At 49.2% G+C, this 26,278-nt stretch overlaps 3 protein-coding genes across 3 annotated transcripts in view; 2 read left to right on the forward strand and 1 right to left on the reverse strand.

Annotated features, from left to right (window-relative positions):
- Positions 1 to 2,782, forward strand: part of Fignl2 (fidgetin like 2) — a 31,494-nt gene extending 28,712 nt beyond the window's left edge. Inside the window, 1 exon segment of the mRNA XM_029566887.1 lies at positions 1 to 2,782. Within this exon segment, the coding sequence (XP_029422747.1) occupies positions 1 to 466 (466 nt within the window). The 3' untranslated portion in view covers positions 467 to 2,782.
- Positions 2,783 to 5,634: 2,852 nt separating this feature from the next.
- LOC115071523 (uncharacterized protein C12orf81-like) lies at positions 5,635 to 6,537 on the forward strand. Its single transcript, XM_029566896.1, has one exon. The coding sequence runs from the start codon at positions 5,635 to 5,637 to the stop codon at positions 6,535 to 6,537; it is 903 nt and encodes a 300-aa protein (XP_029422756.1).
- A 592-nt stretch (positions 6,538 to 7,129) lies between these two features.
- The window catches only part of Scn8a (sodium voltage-gated channel alpha subunit 8), a 196,068-nt gene continuing 176,919 nt past the window's right edge, over positions 7,130 to 26,278 (reverse strand). The window contains exons 23-28 of the mRNA XM_008840003.3: positions 23,618 to 23,902; positions 22,242 to 22,295; positions 21,626 to 21,763; positions 20,278 to 20,382; positions 17,983 to 18,253; positions 7,130 to 13,534 (exon numbers count right to left, since the gene is read on the reverse strand). Coding sequence (XP_008838225.1) covers positions 12,384 to 13,534; positions 17,983 to 18,253; positions 20,278 to 20,382; positions 21,626 to 21,763; positions 22,242 to 22,295; positions 23,618 to 23,902 — 2,004 coding nt within the window. The 3' untranslated portion in view covers positions 7,130 to 12,383. The remainder of the gene's footprint in view (positions 13,535 to 17,982; positions 18,254 to 20,277; positions 20,383 to 21,625; positions 21,764 to 22,241; positions 22,296 to 23,617; positions 23,903 to 26,278) is intronic.

A 26,278-nucleotide genomic window follows, 5' to 3' on the forward strand; every position in this document is an offset into this window, starting at 1 on the left:
GCCCGCGCGGGACGACGGCGCCTTAGCCTCGCTGCAGGCGCCGCTGCTGGCCTGCCTGGACGGCGGCTGCGGCGCGCGAGCCGACGGCGTGCTGGTGGTGGGCACTACTGCCCGGCCCGCGGCTCTGGACGAAGCGACTCGCCGGCGCTTCACGCTGCGCTTCTACGTGGCGCTGCCCGACGGCCCGGCCCGCGGGCAGATCCTGCAGAGGGCGTTGGCCCAGCAGGGCTGCGCGCTGAGCGAGCGGGAGCTCGCGGCCCTAGTGCAGGGCACCCAGGGCTTCTCCGGGGGCGAACTGGGGCAGCTGTGCCAGCAGGCCGCCGCCGGAGCGGGTCTCCCCGGGCTGCAGCGCCCCCTCTCCTACAAAGACCTGGAGGCCGCTCTAGCCAAGGTGGGCCCTCGGGCCTCCCCCAAGGAGCTGGACTCGTTCGTGGAGTGGGACAAAGTGTACGGCTCTGGACACTGATGGCTGCGGGGAGGCCGCGGGCCTCTGGCCCCCCGCCTGCGGGAATGTCCTTGGCCAAAGGAGTGATGGATGTGGGGTGCTCGAGGGGAGGGTTCTGCCGGTGGATGTTTTTTATGGGAAGGAAAATGCTTCTGCTGGGCAGATCGATGCCATATGCGCCATGTACTCAGGTTTTTTCCTATTTATTGTGGACGGGAAGCTCGCCATCTCCGCCCGGTCGACCGGGCACATCGGACATGGGCTGGAACTCTGGCCTGAGGAACTCCTACTCTTTCGCCGCAGCCCTTTTGTCTTCTTGCCCACTGAATGGCACTCTCCTCCCCCACTCCGCTTTCTCACTAGTCGCTCAGTTTTCTTTCCTGTCGCTTTATCGCTGACCCCCACTCCTGTACTGTCCCTGGTTTTTTTGGGCTCCTCCCTCCTGTCCCACCTTCCATCTATCACCCTCTCTGTGCTTCTGTCCCTGTCCAGTTGGCTGTGGTGTCCCTGTGTCTCCCGGTTTAACACCCCTCCCTGCCTTCTGTTCCCCATTCATACTGCAGTGTCTTTTGGCAGGAGTTCTGGCGGCTCAAGCCGAGAAGAGGGAATAGGGAGCTCCCACCCACCCTCTGTATTTTACCCAGCTGAAAACTTGGGTTTTGGGGGACGGGGGGACAAGGAAAAAAAACACCCAAAGAAGGGGGGGTTATTTTTGAGGGGAAGTCCCAGAAATGTAGGTTAATATCTTAGGCCTCTTATTTTTGTAAGATGTGTAGGATTTGCTGTTTTTCTTTTGACAACTCAGGAAGAAACTGACCTCAGAAAGAATGTTAGATCTTGGCTGCTCTCTTGTTGCCCCAGCCCCACTCCAGGCGAGCAAATTCTCCCAGACCATAGACACTTGGGACTGTGGAGGAAGACTCAGACATGCACTCAAACCTGCTGTTCCTGGGACAGAAGCTGAATGTATTTGTCAGGGCTTTCTTCCCAGGTCCTAGCTTACAGGCAGGAGGTGGGGGTGAGAGTAGGAGGCAGGACTCCAGAGGGTGCATCTTGGTCTCTTATTGCCCTCCTCCCCAGCCCAGCTTCAGGTTGCCTGTGAAGCTTACACAGAGATGGGGTGTCTGTGCCCAGTTCTTGCCTCGGAGGTGACTGAGGCAGATCTCACTGGACATCTGCTTGGTCAGAGGTGCACAATAATTTAGGCTAGGAGGATTCCCTCAGGCATGAAGGTCTTCTGGCCACAAAAGGTCTTACTAGGCACAAAATTGACTACTAGGGGTCAGGCCACCTGCTCTGCTGGAAACTGCCAGGAAGGAAAGCATGGCCCTGGAGAAGCTTCTGTGGGAAGTGTTTACATGTTCCCCAGAGTGCTAGGTCTACAACTGAAAGGCCTTGAGAAGACACGGCCTTTCCCCTGACATCTTCCCAGCAGGTTCAGCCCATCTCTGCAAACCATATGGCTCTCCTCGTACTCATTTCACTCCATGGGCTTCAGCTGTTTGGCCCCTCAGCCCATTTCACAATCTTTGCTATTTCATCCAAAGAAGGGACACCCCCTTCTTTGTCCCACCCTAGCCCCTCTGCCTGCCCCTACAGCTCCTAGTTCTCACACTCTAGAAAGGGAGGTAGCACAAGAGGCACAGCAGGGGCCCAGCATGCTGAGGGCAAGGTGCTAAGCCTAGGCGTGCGAACCTGAAAGCTGCTGTGTCCCCTTCATCCTTGTTTCTCTGACCCTCTCTGGAGCCAGCTGACCAAGTGTAGAACTTGATGTCTCAGAGCAAGTGGCCACAGGGTGTTGCTATGAAAGACCCTTGGCCAGAACATGGAACAAATATGTTTTCTCAGGTGTGTGTATGGGGTGGGTGGGTAGAGGGTCAGGGAGGTGGAGTGGGGATCCCAGCTCTCCAAGAGGCAGCAGCTCCGGGGGTGGGGGGTAGGACCTCATGGACCAAGCCCCAGGGTTCCCACACTTCCTTTGCTGGGCCCTTTCTGTTCCCAGGCTTGGGAGCTTTGCACAAGACAGCCCCCAGCTGCAGCACCTACCTCATTGTCAAGGGGCAGGGAGGCAGGGTGGGTCAGCCCTGGCAATGTTGGGGGGCATACCAAAGAATCCAGGGGTGGGAGGCAGGGGAGGGCACGCTGGCCCTCTACTCCCTCTGCTCATGTTGGGTTGGGATCCTCTCCTTCAGCTGTAACCATTTCTACCTCATTTTGCTGTGTGTTGTACATGGATCTATTTATCTCCTGTCTGATGACGCTCTGCAGTTGTGGTCTACCTCAGAAGAGACTGTATTTTAAAAGAAAGTGTTACACAGTATTAAAGCTATAATGTGGTATTCGGAGGATTTCTTGGGGGTAGTGGAATCTGGGGAGTCCTTGAGAATACTTGGGCATTCAGGTCTGTCAGCACCTGGGCTGTGGCATTGGGTGTTTTTCCTTCAGAAGAAAGTTATTGTGGGTCTCTTATTCACTCTACACAGCCAGTGGCTGCCCAGTGCTTGCCCCTGAGGTCAACACAAGAAGAGCCCTAGACCCTGAAGTATGAGGGCAAAGAAGGATGTACATGTTTGTTGAATGAATGCATGAACAAATCAGTGTGTGAACAAAAGAGGGGCCCTCCAGAACCTGGCAGAAGCCCAGGGTGGGTGAGGTGAGGGTCATACTTGTCTTCCACAGAGTGGAAGGGAAGTGGGTAGAGGGCATGGTGTGGAGACTGCTGAATTCCACTGTTTCAGGCCACACAGGGCTCTTTGTCTTTCTATTCCCAGCTTATCTCTGACAACTCATGATAAATGGAGATGGAAACAACTAGGAACGCTTTCTGAAAAAGCTCTGTGGACCTATTCAGACCTATTACTTTCTCAGGTCCTTAACTGTTGTTAAGTGGGACTGTTCAAAATGCACCAGAGGCCATCCGGTGGCACACACCTTTAATCTCAGCACTTCGAAGACAGGCAGGAGGATCTCTGTGAGATCGAGGCCAGCCTGATCTATATAGGGAGTTCCAGGCCAGCAGGTGTGACAGGAAGACCCTGTCTCAAAAAACCAAAACCAACCAACCTACCAACCCAAAAGGCATCAGCTCCAAGGGGGAGCTGTGTGCCGGGCTCCCTGCTTGACAAACTCATTTGGAGGAGGCAAAGCCAGCAGCAGCTTTAGGAGGATGAATGTGGGTATTGTTCTAGGCTTCAGAGACTTCGTATTTTGGTTCTTGGAGGTCCAGATATGCCCTTCAGTTTCTCAGATATCTACTGTGTGCAAACATTGTAGGTAGTAAAAAGGTGATAAAAGAACCCTTGAGAGTCTGTAGTGAGAAAGATCCCCCAAACAGACCATATAAGTATACAATCTATAAACACTAGATAAAGGAGCTGGGGGGAGGGATGCATATGACTATTTCTTATAGCTGACATGCTTACTTGATGCATAAGTCACTGAAAAATTTTGTTGCACTGTGTGGTATGCATGCCTTTAATCCTAGCACCCCAGAGGCAAAGACAGGCAGATCTCTCAGACGGAGGCCATCTAGGGCTGCATAGTGAGACCCTGTTTCAAAAAGCAAACACAATTTAAAAAAAAATCTTTGTTGAGTAAATCCTCTTATATCTAGAACAGTGATCCAATGTAGAACACACAAATTCATGGATGCCCAGGAAAGCTGGGGAGATGGCTGAGCAGGTAATGTTTGCCATGCAAGTGTAAGGGCTAGACTTTGGATCCCCAGCACACACATAAATACTGGGTAGGTGTGGCAGTGCACCTGTAATTCCAACCCCTGGAAAGCAGAGATGGGACACCCCAGAGTAAGGGGGCTAATCAGACTAGCCATATCAGTGCACTTTGGGCTCAATTGAGAGACCTGGCCTCAATGAATACGGTGGAGAGTGATTGAGGAAGACTTTTGATGTTAGCCGCAGGCCTCCACAAACATGCACATACGTGCATGCACACAGCACACACACGCACCCACACACCACTGAAGAAAATGCTCAAGAAAGATCCCCACCAGTGGTGGTGTCAGGAACCTTCCCAGATAGGAAGGGTAGAGGCCAGCAAAATGTAGAGGCTGAAAGGACATTGTTGACACATCCATGTGGGTCTGTGCCACCAACAGTAGTTCTTTACAAGAGCATGAAATGGGGACAGGAGTAGGGAAACGAGGCTGGAGAAATCAGGCGGGAGGGTTCCCTTTAAGAGCTGCTTCACAATGAAGCCTCAGTGTGGGTGAGTGGGTGGACAAGTAAGTGGCTGTGGACAGGGGACTGATTTGCAAGAATTCACACACTTGAGTCAACAAACCTTCCTTGAACATTAACATAATAGTCGCTATTGGGACAGCGGGTGGGTCTCACAGTTTCATGGCTGAGATAGTAAAAAGGCTGAGCTGCAGTGTGTGTGTGTGTGTGTGTGTGTGTGTGTGTGTGTGTGTGTGCGCGCGTGTGCGTGTGCGTGCGTGTGTGTGTGTACCCATGCACACACTACTTGAGTCCTTGAGAGGTGCTTATGGAGATAGACGGAAGATGTATGTGGATTGTGTGTGTGGCTTCCCAGAAGGTATGAGACAACAGCTTCCATGATAAAAGTCAAGTGGCCACACTGTGGGCCAAGTTGGGGGAAAACCATAGTCAAGCCTCCTTAGGAGAAGGACCCACAGTTGGATAAAGTGGTGTGTGGGGATGGGAGACTCAGGAGTTTGTCTAATCCAGAGGAGGTGAGTTTTGGACTAGCAGGTATGGGAAGATGGAACGACTGGGGCATCCTGAGAGGATCTGGGCTTAACTGGATTTGGGGGCCCATAGTAAGCAGGGGGCTAGGGCTTCTGGTGGAGGGCGAAGGATGGTAAATTAATGAAAAGAAATGGGGATTTGCAAAGTTTGAGGCATTTTGGGGGTTAGACCCTTCAATAAAACGGCAGACCCCTAGCACTGCAGGCATGAGCCTCACCCAACAGCTGCTATGGCCAGCCAGTCCCACGGGTTCCCCGTTTCTGGTCTTCGTCGGGGGTTGTTGGGAACCCCTTAACGGAGACCCCGAATGTTTCAAAGCTGTGTTCCCCTCGTTGTGGCTGACTACATTCTACCTTTCAATTCTGGAACGTTCCCGCCTCTGCGCTGCCACAATCCAGCGCTGGGCCACCCTGCCCCCGGGCATTCCGAGCCCCTCCTGCTCAGGTCGCAGCGGCCGGGATGGCGCAGGCTCTGGTCCTGGTGCTCTGCGGCTGGGCGCTGTCCCCTGCGGGCGCGCTGGACGCCATGGGCCCTCACGCGGCCGTCCGCCTGGCGGAGCTGCTGACCCCGGAGGAGTGCAGCCACTTCCGGACGCTCCTAGAGGCGCCCGAGCCCAACGTGGAGGCCGAGCTGGCCCGGCTTTCCGAGGACCGGCTGGCGCGGCCCGAGCCGCCCACACCCTCGCGGGGGTCTCCGGGGAGGCGAGGCCTAGGGCAGCCGCGGCGGCGGGAGAGAGCCCCGCAGTCCGCGGAGGAGGGGCCGAAGGACGCGCCGACCCAGCCCCGGGAGGCCTCCGACCGCTGTCGGGAGGCGCTGGCGTCCTGGCTGGCCTCCCAGGCCCCCGCCCTGTCTTGGGACCGCGTGGCCCGGGCCCTGCGACGCAGCGGCCGCCCGGACGTGGCGCGAGAGCTGGGCAAAACCCTCCACCAGCAGGCGGCGCTGCAGCTGCGTAGGACCGGGCAGCGCTACCTGCCTCCCGCGGCCCTCGCCCCGGCCCGGGCTCCCGCCCGGACCGCAGCCCCAGCCCTCCGCTCCCGCCGCGCCGCAGGCCCCGCGCCCAAGTGGGACGAACTGGAGCTGATCGTGGAGCGTCTGCCGCAGCCGCCGTACGAGCGCAGCCCCGCGGGTTGGGCCGGGCCGCTGGCGCTCGGCCTCCTCAGCGGCTTCGTCGGCGCGCTGGGCACCGGGGCGCTGCTCGTCGCGCTCACGCTGTGGACCACTGGCGGCGACGGCGACCCCGCGGGCCCGGCTGCTGGGACACACAGCCGCTCCCGCCCCGGACCCGGCCAGGCAGGCGCTCGCCCCAGTGCCCGCCGCTGTGAACCGCGAGCACCGCTCACGAGGGCTACTTTACGTTTCTAAGTTTACAGACGCTCGGTGGAGGGAGCGGTCAGGTGTAAGATGGTTGGAAATGGCCAGCCTTGGCTCCGGGCGCGGGCTCTGGTGCCAGGGTCGCATGGTGGGGCGTCCCCAGTGCTGGCCAGCCTTTCTTCCCTCTCTGCAGCTACCCTCCCGCCAAGAGCTACGGCTTACTGAGTGCCAGCCCTGTGCCCGCTGTGCTATTAAATACACTCTTCAGAATTCAAAAAGGAAGGGGTTTCTCCATTACATGCCAGGAAATCGCGCATCACTCCTTCGTGCCATAGTGGGGTTTTGGGGCCCAGAGCTGTCTGACCTGTAAGTTTGCGCCTCAGAGGATGGCACATACGGAGGTTTGAGGCACCCTTGGGGACCAGAACAAGATGTGCAGTTCCCAGCCCTGCTGGAGTGTGGGACACTCAGCACCACTCAGACAAGGCCTCCTGAAGGCCCAGCAGGAACCTGGCCCTTTCCCAGCCACTTTTGAACAGCCCCACCCCCACCCCACCAAGAGGCCCAGCCCAGGTGAACCAGAAGGACCTAGGCTGCAGGGCTTAGGGAGACAGCCATGAAAAATGACAGGCCAGTCCAAGAGGAGAGTTGAAAACAAGATCGACGTAACCCTTTATTGCAAATTCTAAAGTAAAAAGATGTACAGTACAAAGTAAAATTGAAATTTCAGACTATAAACTTCCAATCCACTTACACATTCTCATTTCTCAAGCATTTCTGCCATTTCCGCATAAACAGAACAGGGAACAAGTCGAGGGGGCAGGGAAAGAGATACGGGTGGGGGACACTTAGAAGACTCACAAAGCCCAGAAGCAAGTGAAAGGAAAGACATTTCACGACCTGCTGTCCTGGTGATGAGAAGGGGGGATGGGGGGAGCAGTGCACTTTAAAATGGCTCTCAGAATAGCAGCGTTTATGGTACTATTTCACCTTAGGTCCAAAGAATACTTCACCCTTCCCTGGCGCCTTTGTCTCTGTATCTCAGAACGCGTTACAAAACATTTAGTTAAAGCCTCACAACACCCCTGTGAGGTAGGTCAGTATTATTATCCCCATTTTACAGATGGGGAAACTGAGGCACAGAGAGGTTAAGTGACTTGCCCAAGGCCACACAGCGAGCCAGCGGTCAAACTAGGGATGGAACAGAGTTCTGTTCTGTCCCTTTTCTGTAACCACTGAACCACACTCCCCTTTACCTATATACATTCTTCGCACACACACACGTGCATACCTGCCCGCTCCACCCCACTTAGCCTCTATGTACAGCAAACAGCAGTGGGGGCAAGTTGCAGGGGCAGGGGTGCCTCAGGAGCATTTTACTGAAGGAAGTCTTGGCAGTCTTGAAAAGAGATCCCAAGATGCAAAGAGCAAAGCCACAGCCCAGACTCTTGTGCAAATCTTGGGCCTCTTCCATGCCAGACTCCCTCTTCTCTCCTGATGGCCCCCTGGCTGACTAGTTGCAGCTGATTCTTTAGGGGGTGGGGGGTACCTGAAAATGAATGAAACTTTTTGCAAAACTTTGGGCAACATCTGAGGAAAGAAAGAGGCATTGTTACAGAGGATGCCAGGACTCAAGTTACAAAGTCCTAATCATGGCAAACACCTCCACAGCAGGACTGGAGGCTGGGGCTGAGGGACAAGGGTGGGGACTGACCTACCAGCCTTCTCTCCAGGTTCAGCTACTGGAGTGGATTAGAGTGGGCACTTCAAGATCCTCCTGAGTGTTCCTAGACCACGAGACATGGCCTAAAGAGGGATGTCCCCGAGGGGTGACCCCTCCCTTGCACAAATGTGAAGGGGACAGCCCTAATCTGTTGGCCAAACAATGGGGGTGGATGAAGGGCAGGGCCCAGTGCCAGCTAGCAGAGTGGAAGCTGCTGGGCAGCGTGCTTGCCGTAGCTTTGGGAAATGGGGGCATTTTGGTTAAACCATATTGATGGACAAAGCAGAAGGCCAGTCCAGCTGGGTTGGCCGAAGTCATCTCTGGGGCTCCACTGGGTAAGTTTGGTGTGGAAGGGGTCTTATGGGCCTGTAAGTTCCATCCCAAGGGAGTAATGCCACGTGCAGTGGGCACGCAGGGACCTGGGAGGTTAGGACCTGGCTTTTCTCTGTAGTCTCTACTTAGCCAGAATAGGGAAAGGCCCTGATTCCCCACCTCCCTTCCCTTCCTTTCCTCTAATGTGCCAGGATCCCAGTTCCCAGATCCCTCCCAGAACTCAAGAATTGGGAAAGTCAAGCAACAAACACACACCAAGACAGGCTTCCCTCATGTGGTAAAAAGGGTCATTTTTATTGTTTCCTTTTGGTTTATAGTAGTGATTGGTGTTTTTTTTGTTGTTTTTTTGAATCACGTCTCATTTAGGGCAGCGTTGGCCTCCATGCAGTCACTAATACACTATTGGTCTTTTACAGTTTACATTGGTTGTGGCGAAAAAATGAAAGAAGTGCTCTGGGCACTGTGGCGCCCTCTGCCCAGCCAGCTCTGGGTGCCCGAGCGGTTCACAGAGAGACAGTGAGAGCAGGCCATATGGACTTGAGTTTTCCTGCCCTCACCCTCTATTTTAGGCTTCCCAGCCTCTTCACCCTAAGCCACAAGGAGGTCAAGGACGAGGGGAGGGTCTTCACATAAACCAGCAGCGGAGGGGCTTTGGCTCTGCGTTTTAAATCAACAGCATCACATAACTTCTTACTTTTTGTCTTTTTTTTTTTTTTTCTTTTTTTAAAGGTGGATTGTGGAATATAAATACTGCACCAAGGACCCGACTACAAAAAATAAATATTTATATATTTATATATCTCTATATATATGCGCAGTGGTACTGTGGCTGCTGCTGCTCTTTGATTGGCTTCGTGAATATTTGGCAAAGCGTGGCCATTTGCTCACTCAGTGAGGATGCTGATTCTTTAGGTTCAATGCCTGTTAACTGCAGTTGTGAGCTGCTGGTGATGGTGTCATTTACTACCAAAGAAGGTGGAGCAGGATGGTGAGAGAGGAAGGGCGTGGCTGGGTGGGGGAGCGACATGTAGGAAGAGTTTAAAAGAGGGAAACGAGAGCAAGCAGAGAGGTGGCTTCTTTCCTACAAAGCTGGAGATGGGTGTCAGAGGCCAGGGCCCATGTGCTACTGAGGAGGCAGCCTGCAGGGCTGGGTCGGGAGCTGGGGGGAGGAGGAAGGTCAGATCTAGGCTCTAGTAGCTTAATGACATCACGAGCATGGTGCTTGGTATACCTACCGTGATCTGATAGCTGTTGCCCATCTCAAGACCTAAGAACAACTATTAAGTTTAGCCAAATCTTGCATAGAAGTGGTTAGAATTTATTGCACATTGGAACAAAAATATATATTTTGTGTTGTTTTGGAAAAGACCATTAGCAATAAAAAATTTTTTGTCTGTCTGTCTGGTTGGGGATGTACATTGGCTGATAGCATCTAAGTTCTAAGAAGAAAGGAAAGTATAAAAAATAAAAATAAACATGACAATGGCATAAGCCAGAAGCCATTTCCTATTTAATAAGTTAATAATTTGTATTTACAAAAGGCATGCCAATAAAATAAAATTATATATTACAGTATTTATAATTCTCTTAAAAAGAATAACCACACACGTCAGCTTCCATTTTGTGCTGTTTACAACATTGCCTGTACGTGGTTCTATACATTCGTCCTAGCTGTTAGCAGGGCACTGAGACACACCTTCTCGAGCTGGTCTTGGGTGAGGTGTGGACCACACGATGGTGCCACAGAAGCAGGCTTAGGAGAGCTGGACAGTCTCTACCAGTCCAATGAGATACAAAGCTCTGCTCACTGACTGGCTGTGGTGTGTTCTATGCAAAACTAGTCAAGTGGACTGTGAGTTTACATCCAAAGTGCTTCTACTGCAAGGCAGATTGGTGTGTCTGATGATGGGTTGTTCTTTTCCCTCTACTCAATGCTCAGGGAGGATCTGTGTTGATTTGGTTCACACGCAAAAGTCTTTCCTCACTCTTCAAACAGACTTCCTGACACCTTCAACTGCAGCATCTTGGCTTTGACACCCGGTGTTCAGGTGAGATACCCTGGACTAAGAACTGTCTCTCATAAAGCAGGAGATGGAATGACACTCCCCCAGCAGCCACCCTGCAGTGGTAATGGGCAGATAACAAAGCAGAGAGCAAGGTGAGCTGAAAGGGTGATGCCAGGGGCAGCTGGGCAGCCCTGAAGAATGAATACTGAGTCGGTTTCTCAGGAAAAGTAGTGCAGTAACAAAGCCAAATGGGCTTGGTGCAGAGGCAGTTCTATTTCTACCTCAGGTCCTGCTAGGGACTATTATTCTAATCATAAATGGAAGAGCCCACAGCCATACCCCAAGCAATGCTGTTGCCCCCACCCAGCCCTGGACAGCTGAGAAGGGAAGCCCTGCTTGTGGAGGAGTATGAAGCAAGCAGAAGGAATCACTCGGGTGGCAGCTTGTGACAAGCTCTCCGCTGGAGAGGCCAGTGCAAAATATCCGAACCCCTCTCCATGTTGACCCAAACCCAGAGAAAGCCACAATGCAGAAAGACATGACACTGAATGAAGTGAGCACCCCATAACCCCAAAGAAAGGTTGGCTTTAAGGTCCCCCATATGCCCGTAAAAATAACATGCTACTCTGAATAGCACTCTTATCTCTACTCCAAGTGTCAGTTCTCCCGTATAAAGGCTAAACAATCATCATAAATATTGCAAGATACAAATGAACTTTTTGTTGTTTTGTTTTGTTTTGTTTTGTTTTTAGCCCTCAGCTTTGGTTTTACAGTGACGTTAATAGTACAAGCCATTCGGGGCCAAAGTCTCCCCATGTACTGGACAGAGCAGCATTAAAATAGTTCATCTTGCAAAATATGCAGCAATGGCTGTATGTTAGAGATGTCTGTTAAACATGTACACACAACGGATCCATCTGCTTGTTGGGCTGGGTTTGTTTTTGTTGTTGGTGGTGGTCAATTGCTTAGTTATGTTTTCCTACCCAGAGGTGTACGAACGACTTCTAAAGAACTCAAAGAATCGCAGCCGGTATGGAACTCTTACCATTTCTCCAAATACAGTGAACAGTGCAGGGCTGGGTCCTGTCCAAAGGCTAACCCAATGCAGGGGACAGGATTAGTAGTGTCCTGTGGTGTATGGATCTCATGCATGACTTCTGATCACAGCATGCCATCATGCAAATCATTTCTACGCATTGAACGAGCACAATATTTGGAATTGGCCTGAGCAAGTCCTCCTTAGCCTGAAAAAAACCTGATTGTTTCCCCCACCCATCTCCAAACCATGTGAAGCCCATGAGGAGAAGATGCAGTTTATGTCAAAGAAACTGACAATTAATGACGTAGGCTAAATGTGACCGTGTGAGTGTGTGTGTGCGCGTGTTTCTTTTTGCTGCTTAGCTTAACTAATGTAAGAATGCAAATATAGTTTGCATGAACAAACAAACTTTTAAAGTGATACTTTCTGCTTCTGAGACTCAACAAATGAAAAAATAAAATCCATTTGGCTGCAACGGAAATCTGCTGGTCCCAGCAGCCTCCTCTGTTTTTTGTATCCTGTTAGTTTAGTCCTAAGTTGCATTGACTGAATGTGGAACATGCAGTAACCACCTGCCCAAGCAATAGAAAATCCGTGAGTCCAGGGAGCAGGGCCCTTTGCCCTCGGCAGGTCACTGCTCAAGATGCAACCATGTCACATGATAAGCAGACTACGTTTGGTATAGATCTTCAAGTTACAGTGTCTCCACAGCTGTTCTGCATTGGTAAGACTCAGGAAGTTTGTAAACAATCTTTCACTTGCGAGTTTTAGTATGGGATTTCATTTTTGCTCTCCTCTAACACTTGGACTCTCGGACCTCTTTCTGTCTTTTGGCTTTTTCCCTTCTTCCTTCCTCTGCCCGCTGTTGCTGCTTCTCCTTATCAGGTTTTGTTACGCTGTCATAGGAGGGGAGGGAGGCTGTAGATGGGGTGCTCTCTTTTTTCTCACGGTGTGTGCCTCCGTTCTCCAGCTTATTGGAAGTCATCTTTTTGCAGATGAAGCCTCGTCTAGCCAGATGCCCCCGGTAGGCGCGCTGCAGGACCACTGCACACACCTCTTCCTGCTTGCGCCGCAGTGTGGTTGTGATGGGCTCATAAGACACTTTGGAAGGATTGGATGCCACGAACCGCTCCTCCATCTGCTGCCGCAGGATGTCCAACTCCCCGCTGTCTCCCAGGACCCGCTTGGTGAAGGCGAAAAGGATGTCCAAGCAGTGGATTCGATCACCACTCACCATGGGCAGATCCATGGCGATGAGCTCAATGGTGTTGGGCTTGGGCACTCGGAGAGGATGCTCGAGGGCATCTGCAAAGTCTGCCAGCTTACAGTACTCAATGAACTGGGTGGCGTCAGGGTCAAACTTTTCCCAGATCTCATAGAAGGTCTCAAAGTCATCCTCACTCAGAGGGTCAGCACTTTCTTCTGTGGCTACACTGAAGTTCTCCAGGATGATAGCAATGTACATGTTCACCACAATCAGAAAGGAGATGATGATGTAGCTGACGAAGAAGAAGATGCCCACTGAAGGGTTCCCACAGTCCCCCTTGAAGCCACTCCCTGGGTGCTCCTTGTCCAGGCTGCAGTCAGGGGGACGGTTTAGGATTGGCAGCAGGAGGCCATCCCAACCAGCTGAGGTCGTGATCTGGAACAGGCAGATCATGCTGTTGCCGAATGTCTCAAAGTTGAACATGTCGTCAATGCCAGCCTCGTGCTTCACATATGCGAAATTGGACATCCCAAAGATAGAGAAGATGAACATGACAAGGAAGAGCAGGAGGCCGATGTTGAACAGGGCAGGCAAGGACATCATTAAGGCGAACAGCAGGGTACGAATCCCTTTGGCGCCTTTGATCAGACGCAAGATGCGCCCAATTCGGGCCAATCTAATGACTCGGAATAGGGTTGGGGAAACAAAGTATTTCTCAATGATATCAGCCAGGAACATTCCTAAAGGAGGAACAGAAGATGTGATTACTGAGGTCAGAGACACCCTTCTCTTACCTGACATTGTGGAACTCCGAAGTTCAAAGGGACTACTTGATCTGAATCCTCATAGTAAAAAAGATTATACATTCCAAACATATAGAAAAGTAGAGAAAACAGCAACACAGACACCATGTACAACTCACAGATTTAATAGAAGCCAGCCCCTAACCAAATCTGTTTCCCCTCTCCCCCCACAGAAGCATCCGAAAGCCCCAAAGGTTTTAGTATGTGTTTTTATAGTTTTACTATGTATGAATCTGTTAATAATATATGGCGTCCTACTTTATATAGGAAATTAAACATCTTTCTAGATCTACATATTTAGAACTCTAACTGGTTTTTGTTTACAGGACCGGCTCCCCAGATTAGAACAACTTTGCACTATTCCTTTGCATGCTTACATAGTGTTCCCTGTATGAACAGGTCCTTATTTTCTTCTTTTAAATTTTGGTTATTATTTTTATTTTATGTACATGAGTATATTGCCTGCATGTATGTAAGTGCACCCCTGTTGTGTGATGCTTGAGGTGGTCAGAAGAGGGTGTCAGATCCCCTGGAACTGGAATTACAGACAATTGTTAGCTGCCCTGTGGGTGCTGGGAATTGAACTGGGTCCTCTGCAAGAGCAGCCAGTGCTCTTAACTGCTGAGCCATCTCTCCAGCCCCAGGTCCTCATTTTCTGTATCCACAAACACGAATGAGAGGTCCCAGTTTCACCCGGACAGTACTACCCTTTGACTTTCATATCAGTTATTCTCCTAATGCCACAAATTTCCAATGTGTCTTTTTCTTGGTTTGTTTCTTACACTCCCACCCTCTCCCCCCTGACCCAGAACTTATTCAACCAAGCTAGCCTAGAAAATTAAAGGGGCTGCTCAGGAATGGATTTCAACTTAGTAGTCCTAGATTTTGAGCTGAAAGGCATAAAGCAAAAACCAGTTTCAGCAGGTAAAATGCAGGCTTAAGTAGGGTGTAGAAGTAGAGGCAAAGTGGACAAGTCGGAGGGCCTTTTCTACATCCACTCCTCTGTGGCCCCAGCTCAAGCAGACCACTTGTCTTTAAAACTAAAGAACAGGGGGCTGAAGAGATGGCTCAGTGGTTAAGAGCACTGGCTGCTCTCACAGAGGACCTGGATTTGATTTCCAGCACCCACATGATGGCTAACAACTGTCCATAACTCCAGTTCCAAGGGATCTGACACCCTCTTCTGATCATTTGTGGGCACTGCATGCCACGGGTGCCCCTACCTACGTGCAAGCATACACATAAAATAAAATAAAATATTTTTTAAAACAACTAAAGAGCAAGAGGAGCCAGAGGAAAGGAGCTGGAAAGACCCAGAGGGAAGCGGGAGTGAGCACTCACTAGATGCTGTTCCTTGCCTTCTAGGTCCTGACAAAGAACATGAACTGGACATGAAGCTTTTAATTAAGGAAGTGTCTCAACTGTAAGAATTCATAAATGCAGAAGGCCTCATTTGAAGAGTTTAGGCCAGAAAGGAATCTTACTTTCCAGGAAGGAAGAGGTGTACGTTAGCAGAGCAGGTCAGGTGCCCTCGTTTTCAGGGTGAGACTGCCTGAGTACTGGCACATTCCACAAAAATCTCTACCTTAGCCAAGACTCGAGACTTCTCAGCTTTCTTCTGTTATTTCTCAATTAAGTGAAACCAACAATCTTAAGAAGCAAGGTGCTATAATATGCACTGTAAGTAACAGTGCATCCCATATATGGTGGGTAAGTAAGGCTTCAGAGACATCGTGATGCCTAACAAAGGCCTGAAAGATGTCAAGTCAAGGGTACTGCAGATACTTACAGAACAGTTTAACTCCTCTTAAAAATACTTTTATTAGCCAGGCATGGTGGTACACGCCTTTAATCCCAGCACTTGGGAGGCAGAAGCAGGCGGATCTCTGTGAGTTCAAGGCCAGCCTGGTCTACATAGTGAGTTCCAGGACATCTGGGGCTACGGGAGACCCTGTCTCAAAAAGACCAAAAAAAAAACCATTTTTATTAAATTTTATCTATTTTATGTGCCTGTGTATGCACATGTGCCATGGCATGCACGTGGGGGCAGGGAGTCAAGAGTTGGTTCTTTCTTTCTACAATGTGGGTCCCAGAGACTGAATTCAAGTCTTTAGGCTAGGTAGCAGGTGCCTTTACCTGCTGGGACATCTCACCAGTCCTCCTTCCCTTCCTCCTCCCTTTCCCTCCTCCCTCTTCCTCCTCCTCTTCCTCCTCTTCTTCCTCTTCCTTCTCTCTCTCTCTCACACACTTTCTTTTTTTGAATCTTTTTGAGCAAGATCTCCCTGTAGCTCTGCCTGCCTCTGCCTCCTGAGTGTTGGGATTAAAGGTGTGTGTCACCAAGCCTGGCTCTCCTCTACTTTAAAAAAAAAAATTTTATGTTGTATGTGTGTATTGCCTGCATGCAGGTAAGTGCACCTGTGTTGTGCAATGCCCGAGGAGGTCAGAAGAGGCTGTCGGATCCCCTGGGACTGGAGCCACGGATAGTTGTTAGCTGCCATGTGGGTGCTGGGATTTGAACCCAGGTCTTCTGCAAGAACAACCAGTGTTCTTAACCACTGAGCCATCTCTCCAGCCCTTCCTCTTACTTTTAAAAGAGAATTTTTATGCTTTTTGCTTTTTGTTTCTGAGTAAACTAACAGGTGATAAAAATCTCCATCATCAAAAGCCTCAATTTTGCCCTGTTTTAGAGGATAACATGAGCCTAGCATATGACTGGTCTGTGGAGTTTCTATCCCAGTCAATGAAATGTTGGCAGAAAGATTCAACGTTAGACAGGGGTACATTCCCAGTGTGTTTTCTGAGCACTAGGAGCATTGTGGCTTAGGACAAGGGGCTGGTCTTGAATCCCCATTTGCTCGCTTACCAGCCATATAGCTTGGGAACCTCTCTGGTTCCCAGTTCCCTTGACACTTAAAGGCTTGCTGTGCTGATACAGATCAACACATACAGTGCTGAGACTGGTGACCAGCTCACAGCATATTTCATTAAACCGTGAGCCCCCTTTATTACTTGCACAAAGGATGCTGTGGTCTAATAAAAGGGAACAGCACAGAAACCAGAATTCCTTACTGTCAGACTCCCAAGAGGCTCACTTCAGAAGGCTAATGTATACAAGTGATAAGATTCTCTGTGCAGTGTCACCTGAGGTAACTTCGTTTTGGGAGTCTTTTCTTGGGAGAAAGGTTCAAGACTCAGTGTCCCACATGCCAACACTTCTGGATGAACTTGGAGAGTGGCCTAGGCTAAGGGAGGCCAGCTGCCTTCTGGTATCCAGACACCAACCTTGGGAAAAAGTGTGGCCAGTGGTGCCCTGGGGCTAGCTCCCATGGTACTGAGTACTGTGTTAGTGCAAGTCGGTCAAAGCCACCTGGAATCAGGGCATTTACACAGCATTTGGGATGCCTTTCAAGAAGGCTCCTACTTCCTTTTGCTCACCCCACCAGGACGTCAACTCTGTGGGCTTTATTTGAAGGAAACATGGACTTTGGGATGAACTTGAGGTTTTCTGCCACCTGCAGGTTGAGTGGCCCATACACTGAATATAATAAAGCAGCTTGCTTCTGGGGTGGCAGTAAAGACCCAATGAGACAACTCAGGTGGAGAACTGTCTAACTACTGTTGGCCCACAGTAAATCCCTGGGAAAATCACTCCTGGCAGTGGCAGCACCTCCACGACCACTGGTCCCAGAATGTCCTTTGCTAATTCAGTTACTATCCACTGTAGCAATCTCCTTCTCTGTTCAGACTGCTATTATAGCCAAGTTCGGGATGTGTGCACATGCACACGTGTGTGTATGCATGTGTATGCATGGATGTGGAGGCCAGAGGTCAACTTTAGGTGTCAATCCTTAGGTGTTGTCCACTTGTTTCTTGAGATAGGCCTCTCACTGGCCTGGAATTCACCAAACAGGCTACGCTGGCCAGCCAATGAGCCCATGGGATCTGTCTGTCTCTGCTTCCCCAGTGATGGGATTATAAGTGTACATACCATGCCCAGACTTTTTCTTACGTGGGTTTTGTAGATGAAACTTCAGTTTTCATGCTTGCATAGCAAGCATTTTACTGATTGAGCTAGCACCCTGGCCCACAGCCACATTTTAAAAACGAAAAATTTCTTTTTACTATCTCTAGTAGACTTTAAATTCCTTCAAAGCAAGAATCAAATTTTATCTTTTCCCGAGCCACAGCATTTACAATCCAAGAGTGCTGGGGACAGTCAGTAGGACACACTGCCTGCCCAGGCAGGTCTGTTTGAGACATCTGAGAAGCACATGTGGGTATGCTCTGAGGGACACCTGCTTACACCTGACTGTAATTTGCTGCTCCTCATGAATTCTCCTCAGCTGGTCAGGGCCCTTCCCCTCCCTCCAGCCTGCCGCACTCACCCACAATGGAGAGGATGACCACCACAAAGTCAAAGATGTTCCAGCCGATGGTGAAGTAGTAGTGCCTCAAGGCAAACATTTTGAGCACACACTCACAGGTGAAGAAGATGACGAAGACCAGATTAATCCAATACAGAATGTTCTCCATCTGCTTGCTCTGAGTGTCTGTCTCCACCATCATTGTCACCATGTTAAGGCAGATGAGCATCATGATAACAATGTCAAAGGCTTGTTGAGTGACAAAATCAAAGACGATTCCTTGGATTTTGTTCTAGGGAGGGAGGGAAGCAAAGATTCCTAAGGACTCATGAGACCCTTTTCCAGCAGACCCATGGGAGCTGCCCTGCTTGCCCCCTGCTCGGTGCCTGCTCCGTGCAGTCTTGTTGGCGATAGTGGCCTCCTCTGTTGTGCACCAGGAGCACAAACATCAGAGTGGACTTTCTCAGAGCTTCCCGTTGCTATTCTCTCCTAAGCCATGACACTGCCCACATCCGGAGGGCTGCGCCCCACCCCGGCTGGCCCCTTTCAGTCCTCGTCCTCTTAATTTCTTTTCTGATACTTGACTTTTTAATATTACTTTTAAATTTTTATTTGATGTGTATGAGTGTATTGCCTGCATGTATGTAAGTGTACCCATGTTGTGCAGTGCCCGTGGAGGTCAGAAGAAGTCGTTGGATCCCCTGGAACTGGAGCTATGGATGGTTGTTAGACACCATGTGGGTGTAAGGTGCTGGGAACTGAACCCAGGTCCTCGGCAAGAGCAGCCAGTGCTTGTAACTACTGAGCCGTCTCTCCAGCCCCTCTTCTGATACTTAGACTGGGAGAGCTGGTCTGCTGCTACTGCTGAAGGCACCTACACTTACACTTCTCTTTCAAAAGCTCCGATGACCCACGAGAGTCTCAGGTTTACCATGTCCACGGCAGAGCAGAGTGCTTGCTCCCTTGCTGCACCCATCACGCAGTTTGAGCGTCTGTATCATTCATCTTGGCTCTCAAGCCGGAGAGCAGAGGGTCGTCCCTGCCTCTTCTCCATCCTCCATACATAGTAAGAGAGGGTGTCACTCTGTAGTTCAGGCTGGCCTGAAATTAAACTACGTAGCCTACACTGGCCTGGAACTTCTTCCTCCTGCCTCAGCCTTCTGAATGCTCAGGTTACTGACCCTGTGTGAGTGTGTATGATTATTTTTATTTTTAATTATGTGTATGTGTGTATGTCTGTGTGTAGGTATGTGCATGTGAGTTGCAAATGCCCATGGGTGTCAGGGGAGGGGGAAGATCACGTGGATCCCCTGGAGCTGGAGTTACAGGCAGTTGTAAGCTGACTGATATGGTGTTGAGAACTGAACTGGGGTCTTCTGCAAGAGCAGCACACATCTTAACCGCCAAGCACCTCTCTAGTCCCCATGAGTTCTTATATTTTAATGTGGAAGAAAATGTGCTCTGGCTCCCAAATAAAGATTTCTGAACATTTCTAGGGAACGTTAAACCTTCCCTGTTCTCTTTATCTCCACTTCTGGCACAAGGAGAAGGGAACACACGTGAAGGAAACACAACTCTTTCTTAAAATCCTAGTGTGATGGTTACTCTTCAACTGTCAACTTGATTGGACTGGAAAGCACACAGGAGATCAGTAAAGCACACCTCTAGATAAACCTGTGAGGTTTACATAAGGGAGGGGAGACCTCCTTCTGTAGGTTGGGGGCACAATGGAAGCGGGGGATGGGGCAGGAGGTTCTCTCTGTTTCCTGGTCACCAGGATGTAAGCTGCATTGCTGTCACACCCTCCCTGCCACGATGTGGGGCACAGAAGCTGCAAAAACAAGGGCCAAAGTGTGTTTTATTATTTGAGATAGTGTGTCACCATGTAACCCAGGCTGGCCTCCAACCCTGTGGTCCTCCTGCCTTATTGCCACCATGTCTGGCTACCAAATCCTACCTTGAACTGGTAGGAAAGGGATCCACTTTCATTCATTTTTCTTTGCTCATTTCTGGTTGTCTCTCAAACGGTCCTCCTGCCTGGCCCAGAGCCAGTGTGCTGAGCACGCTGAGTCTCTGCTGACTCCCAAGGGGGACTCTAAGTCACTAGGGGAAAATAGGACAGGTACTAGGGAAACCCACTTCCCTCCTATTCCTGTTCTGCTGCTGTCGTACTCAGAGATTTTGGAGGGAGCATCTGGAGAAGATCAGCAGGCATTAGGTAGCCAATAACTCACTTTCTTCTTCCTTTGTAGTAACCCTAGCATGTTCTTTCCAAATAGATGGGCTGCATGCCCTCAGCCAGCCCAGTGTACTTACCAGTGGGCGGGGAATGGGCTTCTGAGGCTTCTTTGAGCCCAGCTTTTTCATGGCATTGTAGTACTTCTTCTGTTCCTCTGTCATAAAGATGTCCTGACCTCCAAAGTAAAGGAGGAAGAAAGAGGATGATTACAACTGGCTCTGAGTACCAAGACTTAGGATCTAAGGTTCAGCACTGACAATGGAAGAGACATTCCTTTTCTTCCCAGAGGTCAGGTTAGTTGCGTGCTTGCCACACCTGGCACCATTACTCTGGTCAGAGATAGTCGCCTTATTCAGCTTATTCGGCTGAGATCTGCCAGGCCAGATAGTGGGAAAACAGGCTGTTTAATGACGGGCTCTTAGGGAAGGTAAGCTGGAGGGCAAAGACTCAGAAGACAGTCACATCACACTTCTCATTATATTTTTCTCTCCTGATTTTCCTATAAAACACTAGAAAAAATATTTTTTGAGACAGTCTCTTACTATGAAATCCTGGTGGGCCTGGAACTTACCACGTAGACCAGGTTGGCCTTGGACTCACAGTTAGATCTACCTGCCTCTGCCTCTCACGTGCTGGGATTAAAGGTGTGTGACCATGCCAGATAAAATATTTTAAAATGTTATTATTTTTATTTTATGCATATCAATGTATTGCCTGCATGTGTATAAGTGTACACATGTGTGCAGTGTCCACAGAGGCTGGAAGAGGGCATCAGATTCCCCTGGAACTGAAGCTGTGGACAGTTGTTAGCCACCATGTGGGTGCTGGGAACTGAACCTGGGCCCCCGTAAGAGCAACAAGTGTTCTTAACTGTGAAACCATCTCTCTTGTGGTAAAAGGTCCATTTATTTTTTTATGAAATACAAACTTTGGAAAATTTGGTATAAGAAGGGCTGCTTGGAGTTTCTTGGAGCTTGCTGGACAGACTAAACTCACAAATGAATGACAAGAGTAAGTCTGTCAGCCAGTTTGCTTTGGAAGAACTGTTACCCATCTGGAATAAGCAAGGGTGTGAACTCTCTTGAGGGTAACCGCTCAAATCCCATTGTGGGGTGCCCGGGAATTATTGGAGGATTCTAAGTCTGGGCCAGTTCTGTTTCCCACTAGCATCATCTGCTTCTTTCCTGTCACAAGGTGCCCCACCTTCCTCAGACAGGAATGGACTGGAGAACAGAAGACGGCAAATGGAGTAAACCAACCCCTGCAAAGTTCAGCCTTGAACTCAGAGTCAGTTGGGGCCAGTGCTACCATGTGGTGACAATATGAGCTTTAGAGGAAGATAGAGGGCGTTCTCTCCCCAGGGACAGGAACAGCCTCTTGCCAGGGCTGGCCTCTGACCACTGGCAGTGAGGGAGGGAGACCTATCTTTTTCTTTTGTTGATTGAAGTTATCAATGATGACACCAATGAACAGGTTCAGGGTGAAGAAGGAGCCGAAGATGATGAAGATGACAAAGTAGATGTACATGTAGATGTTGTCCTCATACTTAGGCTGCTCGTCAGGCTGTCAAAGGACAGAAAGATTCAAGTCAGCTCCTGGCTCAGGGATCGGTGAGTGATTCCAACATGTCTTATTCTCCCACTCGTGTGGCTTAACAAGCTGGAGGTGAGACACTAGGCTCTCTGCCCTCTCCTACCCCACCTGCCCTGCTCAGGCCCCGTCACTGCTGGGCCTTAGGAATCATGAGGCAAGGGGAGGAAGAGCTGTCTGCTGGAAGCCACACTTTCACTTCAAAGCAGGACTGAAGGGTCGCCAGCACCACTGGGACGAAGTAAACATCAGGGTCTAATTGTCTGGAGCCAGTGTGAGAACGAGGACTTACTGGGAGGAGGGAAAGGCTCCATAATCAATATGATAAGCAATTAGTGTCCAAAGGGACACTTCAGGCCCTTCCTCCCTCCCTTTCTTTCTTGATGGATCTACCACACGGCTTACTTTCTACTCACTTAAGCTGGTTGCATTTAACCACCTGTATCCTTACCTTTCGGGAATCTACGGCTGCATACATGATGTCCATCCAGCCTTTAAAGGTTGCCTGGGAAACAGAGACAGTCATTAGACTGTGCCAGTTAAGGAGTAGATAGGAGTCTAGCGTAGGGTCTCAAAAGCCAGGTTCAAGGGTCTCAGGCTTAGGTTCAGTGAGAAGATAGGACAGAAAGTTTAGACTATATGGACATAAAATTTCCTTTTATTAAGAAAGGTCCCAAAGGGGTTTTGGGTAAGTCCCTGAAAATATCATCAGAGTTTGGCAAAGACACATATGGGCAGTGATAACTGGATCAATATTTTCACACGAGGTCTGAGAGTGGCTGTCCATAGGGAAGGCAAATACTCTACGGGAGTGAAGAACAGCAAGAATCCACTAGTGTGCCTGGACGTTCAACAAGAAGCCACTCCATAAAAAGGAGTTACATAAGCACCAAGGGCCGGAAAAACTCACAGGTGCATTAAACAAACACATAGCCATGGAACTCTTGCTTCTGGCAGTGGCATACCCCTCAGCTCTCCTCAGTCTACTACAGCTACCAGGACTCACAAGACACACGGGACAGTCAGCTTAACATGCTCTGGCTTCTCTTGTGCGAAAGATTCTAGGCTTTGTCAGGGGCCTGAGAAGGTCGGTCTTTACTCATCAGATGACTGTACTGCCAAGCACCGGCTACACATGATGCGGACTGTGCATACACCTGGGGCTGACTGGCTGCATTCTGAAGCTGCTCAGATTCAAGTCATGAGCCCAATTTCTTTTTCTTTTTGTGGTCTTGCCCAAGTCAGGCAAGGACTCTACCCTTCAGCTATAGGCGTAGCCAAGGAGGCCCAACTTCTAGAACTGGTCTAGAAAAGCAAAAGAGATTTGGTGTGGAATAAAGCACGGCTCGTTTTGTTAGGTTTGCCTTCTGCTGCTGTTTAACAGTGAGTACTTGCTTAGCATGTGTTAGGCTAGGCCGAGTGCTTCCCCTGCAACTGAATGATGTGGGCATGGTAATAACAGGGATAAAAAGACAAAACAGCAATTACCATTAATTAAGCACTGTTTTGTGCTAAGAAAATTTTTTAAAAATCAAAAATTCTCCTAATAACTATGCAAGGTATTATTATCTATGTTTAACAGCAGAAACAAAGGGTCAGGGAAGCTGAGCAGTTTGCTCTAAGTCACACACTCAACAAACATTAGCGTGTGACTCAGCCCCACACCTGTCTGATATAAAGCCTACAAGCTTTCACTGCAGCATACTGTCTAACCCAACATGGATCCCTTGATAGTGATCCTGATTCTGGTAACAGGGCTGAGACGGAACCAAATGGGATCTCTGCTGACAGTCCACAATGTCCCAGGTCTGAAAAAATAACACTTACTACTTGAAGAAGAGCCAGATACCCTGCCCCGACGTTGTCAAAGTTGATCTTCACATTCTTCCATCTGATCTCTGTGTTGTTCCCCTCCATGAGCTTTTCACACTCAGTTTTATTGTTGACAATGTCAGGAATGAAGCGGATTTCAGAAGTCTCATTAAAGCAGTAGTGGTACTTTCCCGCAAACAGGTTAACTCCCATGATGCTGAAAATCAGCCAGAAGATGAGACACACCAGCAGCACATTCATGATGGAGGGGATGGCGCCCACCAAGGCATTCACCACCACCTGCATTGGAAGGGGAGGCTGCTGAGTGCTGGCAGGAAGTGGGGGAGACACATTCTTTTGATTTCCAGGAGGGGAATGACATTCTGTGGCTTGATCTGCCATAAAAACATCATATTGTCTTTGGAATTAGAGTAGCTGGATGTCCACAAATAGGACCCCACATTTCTAAGTTTCTGAACTATATCTGGGCAAATTTTAATAAATTAGGCTTTATTGAAATGAATACAAACTCCCCTGCCCAAGTTGACCCTGATCTTTTCTAGGCACCAACCTGGGACCAAAAAAAAAATGATTTCTTAGTCCAGTCTCCCTCCTCTTCCTTCAACTGACAAAATATGCCCCCACAGGAAAATCTGAGCCATTGCAAGCTCACTAGTCGTCTTTCAACAGACATTCCCCCTCTGAAAAACAAGGTGATTGTTCAAAATCACAGAGCGCTGCCCTTTGGGTTAGCGTGGTACAGAACGTCTCTTTCATGACTATGCAAGGCCAGTTATCTTATTTCAGGCAATAGCTGAGCATGCATATTTTGCAGGCTCAAGAAAGAAAAAAAATAAAGCTATATTCCCTCTACCAAATGGTTTAAAATAAAATCTGAGCAGATGTGGTTTTCACTCAAGGTTATTTTTCTGCCTTTCTTCTGACTCTCTCGACCTCTCAATCAAAGAGCTGCCCTGCTTGGCAGATGTCTGCTCAGCTCAGGCCTTGGCTCCATTCTCAGGTTTTAGAAATCAAAATGGCTTAAGGCTTTTTGGAGGGTTTGGGGTTAAAACACTGTTCCTGAAACTAAAAACCTGGCATACTGTTAATTACTATAGTAAGCTCAGGAATTAGAAAGGAAAAAGCAAAGAACTTCATAGAAACAGAAGTTTTGTCTGTTTTAAACTTGGGTTTTGCATTATGCTAGAGGCAAGAGCAGCGAGACAACACCTACGCCGTCTTAGTTCTCAGTGCTCAGTCTTAGTCCCATGCTCACAAATGCAACACTGGAGGGAGCGGGACCAAACATAAGGCTGCCCTGAGTCTAACTTGCTCTTGTCCTAAGCAGAGCTGCTACGACTCAGAAAGGCTGCTCTGATGTGGACTGAATGCTTTTTCCTCTTTCTAGTATCTGAGGTATTAAGTCCTGATGGATTGAAAGACACTGGATAGAAGCCTGTCTCGCATTGCTTTGTTTTGAGGAGGCGACAGGCATTACCATATCCATGCATCAGTTTTCTAGTGTAGGTGAGGGCCATGATGGGCTGCCAACTGGCACAGCACAGCCAAGGCACACGGACTGTATGAAGACTGCTGGGGTAGCTCTGAGCTCCACTTTGAGCTCTATTAGGTTTATTTCCTTGTCTTCACGCTTCTACCTCAGACTGCACTCATCAGAACACGTGGCTGAGAAGAGCAACTGTTCTGTCGTATACTGAGAAAAAGCTAGGGAGTTACTCTCCATTTTGGATTAAAATACTAATTTTGTGAATCTCCAATTCAGATTAAAGGGCTTCAAATTGAGAGGCAGTTATTTCTTAATTCTTAGACCAAGAAATCTCTTCTGTATCAGATAGCCCAGTCATTAGTATAAATGTTGATTACTTCAAGCATGGTCACCCCGGATTTCTGAAATCTGGATATTTTTCGTGTTGTTTTGGAGAACACCCATTCAGTGTTGTGCATTTATCGACTCTGTTAATCAGATCTGAATTTCACCTCCTCGTCCTACAGTTGCTCACCTTTTGGTAAGAGCACCAAAAAGCAAAGACGTGCAAAAGAACAGAAGGGAGATGAGCCACAAATGGAGTGACTGTGTCTCAGACACTGACAGCAGGTTACGTGAAGATCCACAAGCTCCAGTATAGGTGGCAGCATTTTGCAGCAGAGCTTGGGTGAGACTGTGGCCAAGGAGACCATTCCCAGTGTGGGGCAGGGAGTGGTCCCCAGGTGTGGAAACTAAGAGCTGCTCAAGTCAGCTCTTCTCACTGTCTGGAGGATGCTAAGCTCTTCTTGAACTCAGTTTAACCTATCCTACATACTGTCCAGTGACAGTAAAATATGGCCAATACTTACAACAAGGAAGATTCATTAGCTAATTGAGTAGGTGATCTCTTTGAACCTTTAGTTTCACAATTCATCAAAGGATTCAATAATACAAAAGCGTTTACGAAGCCTTATCTCTAATCGGATATACAAATCCTATAACATTCAATGTTTTTTTAAAAAATATTTTATTTTAAAAAATTTTATGTGTATGGGTGTATTGCCTGAATGTGTGTATGTGCAGCCGTGTCGTGCAATGCCCATGGCTGTCAGAAGATGGCATTGGATCCCCAGGAACTGGAGTTATGGATGGTTGTTAGTCGCCATGTTGGGGCTGGGAATTGAACCCAG

The sequence above is a fragment of the Nannospalax galili genome, unplaced genomic scaffold (genome assembly GCF_000622305.1).
Source record: "Nannospalax galili isolate Female #2095 unplaced genomic scaffold, S.galili_v1.0 scaffold979, whole genome shotgun sequence".
Classification (NCBI taxonomy): Eukaryota; Metazoa; Chordata; class Mammalia; order Rodentia; family Spalacidae; genus Nannospalax; species Nannospalax galili.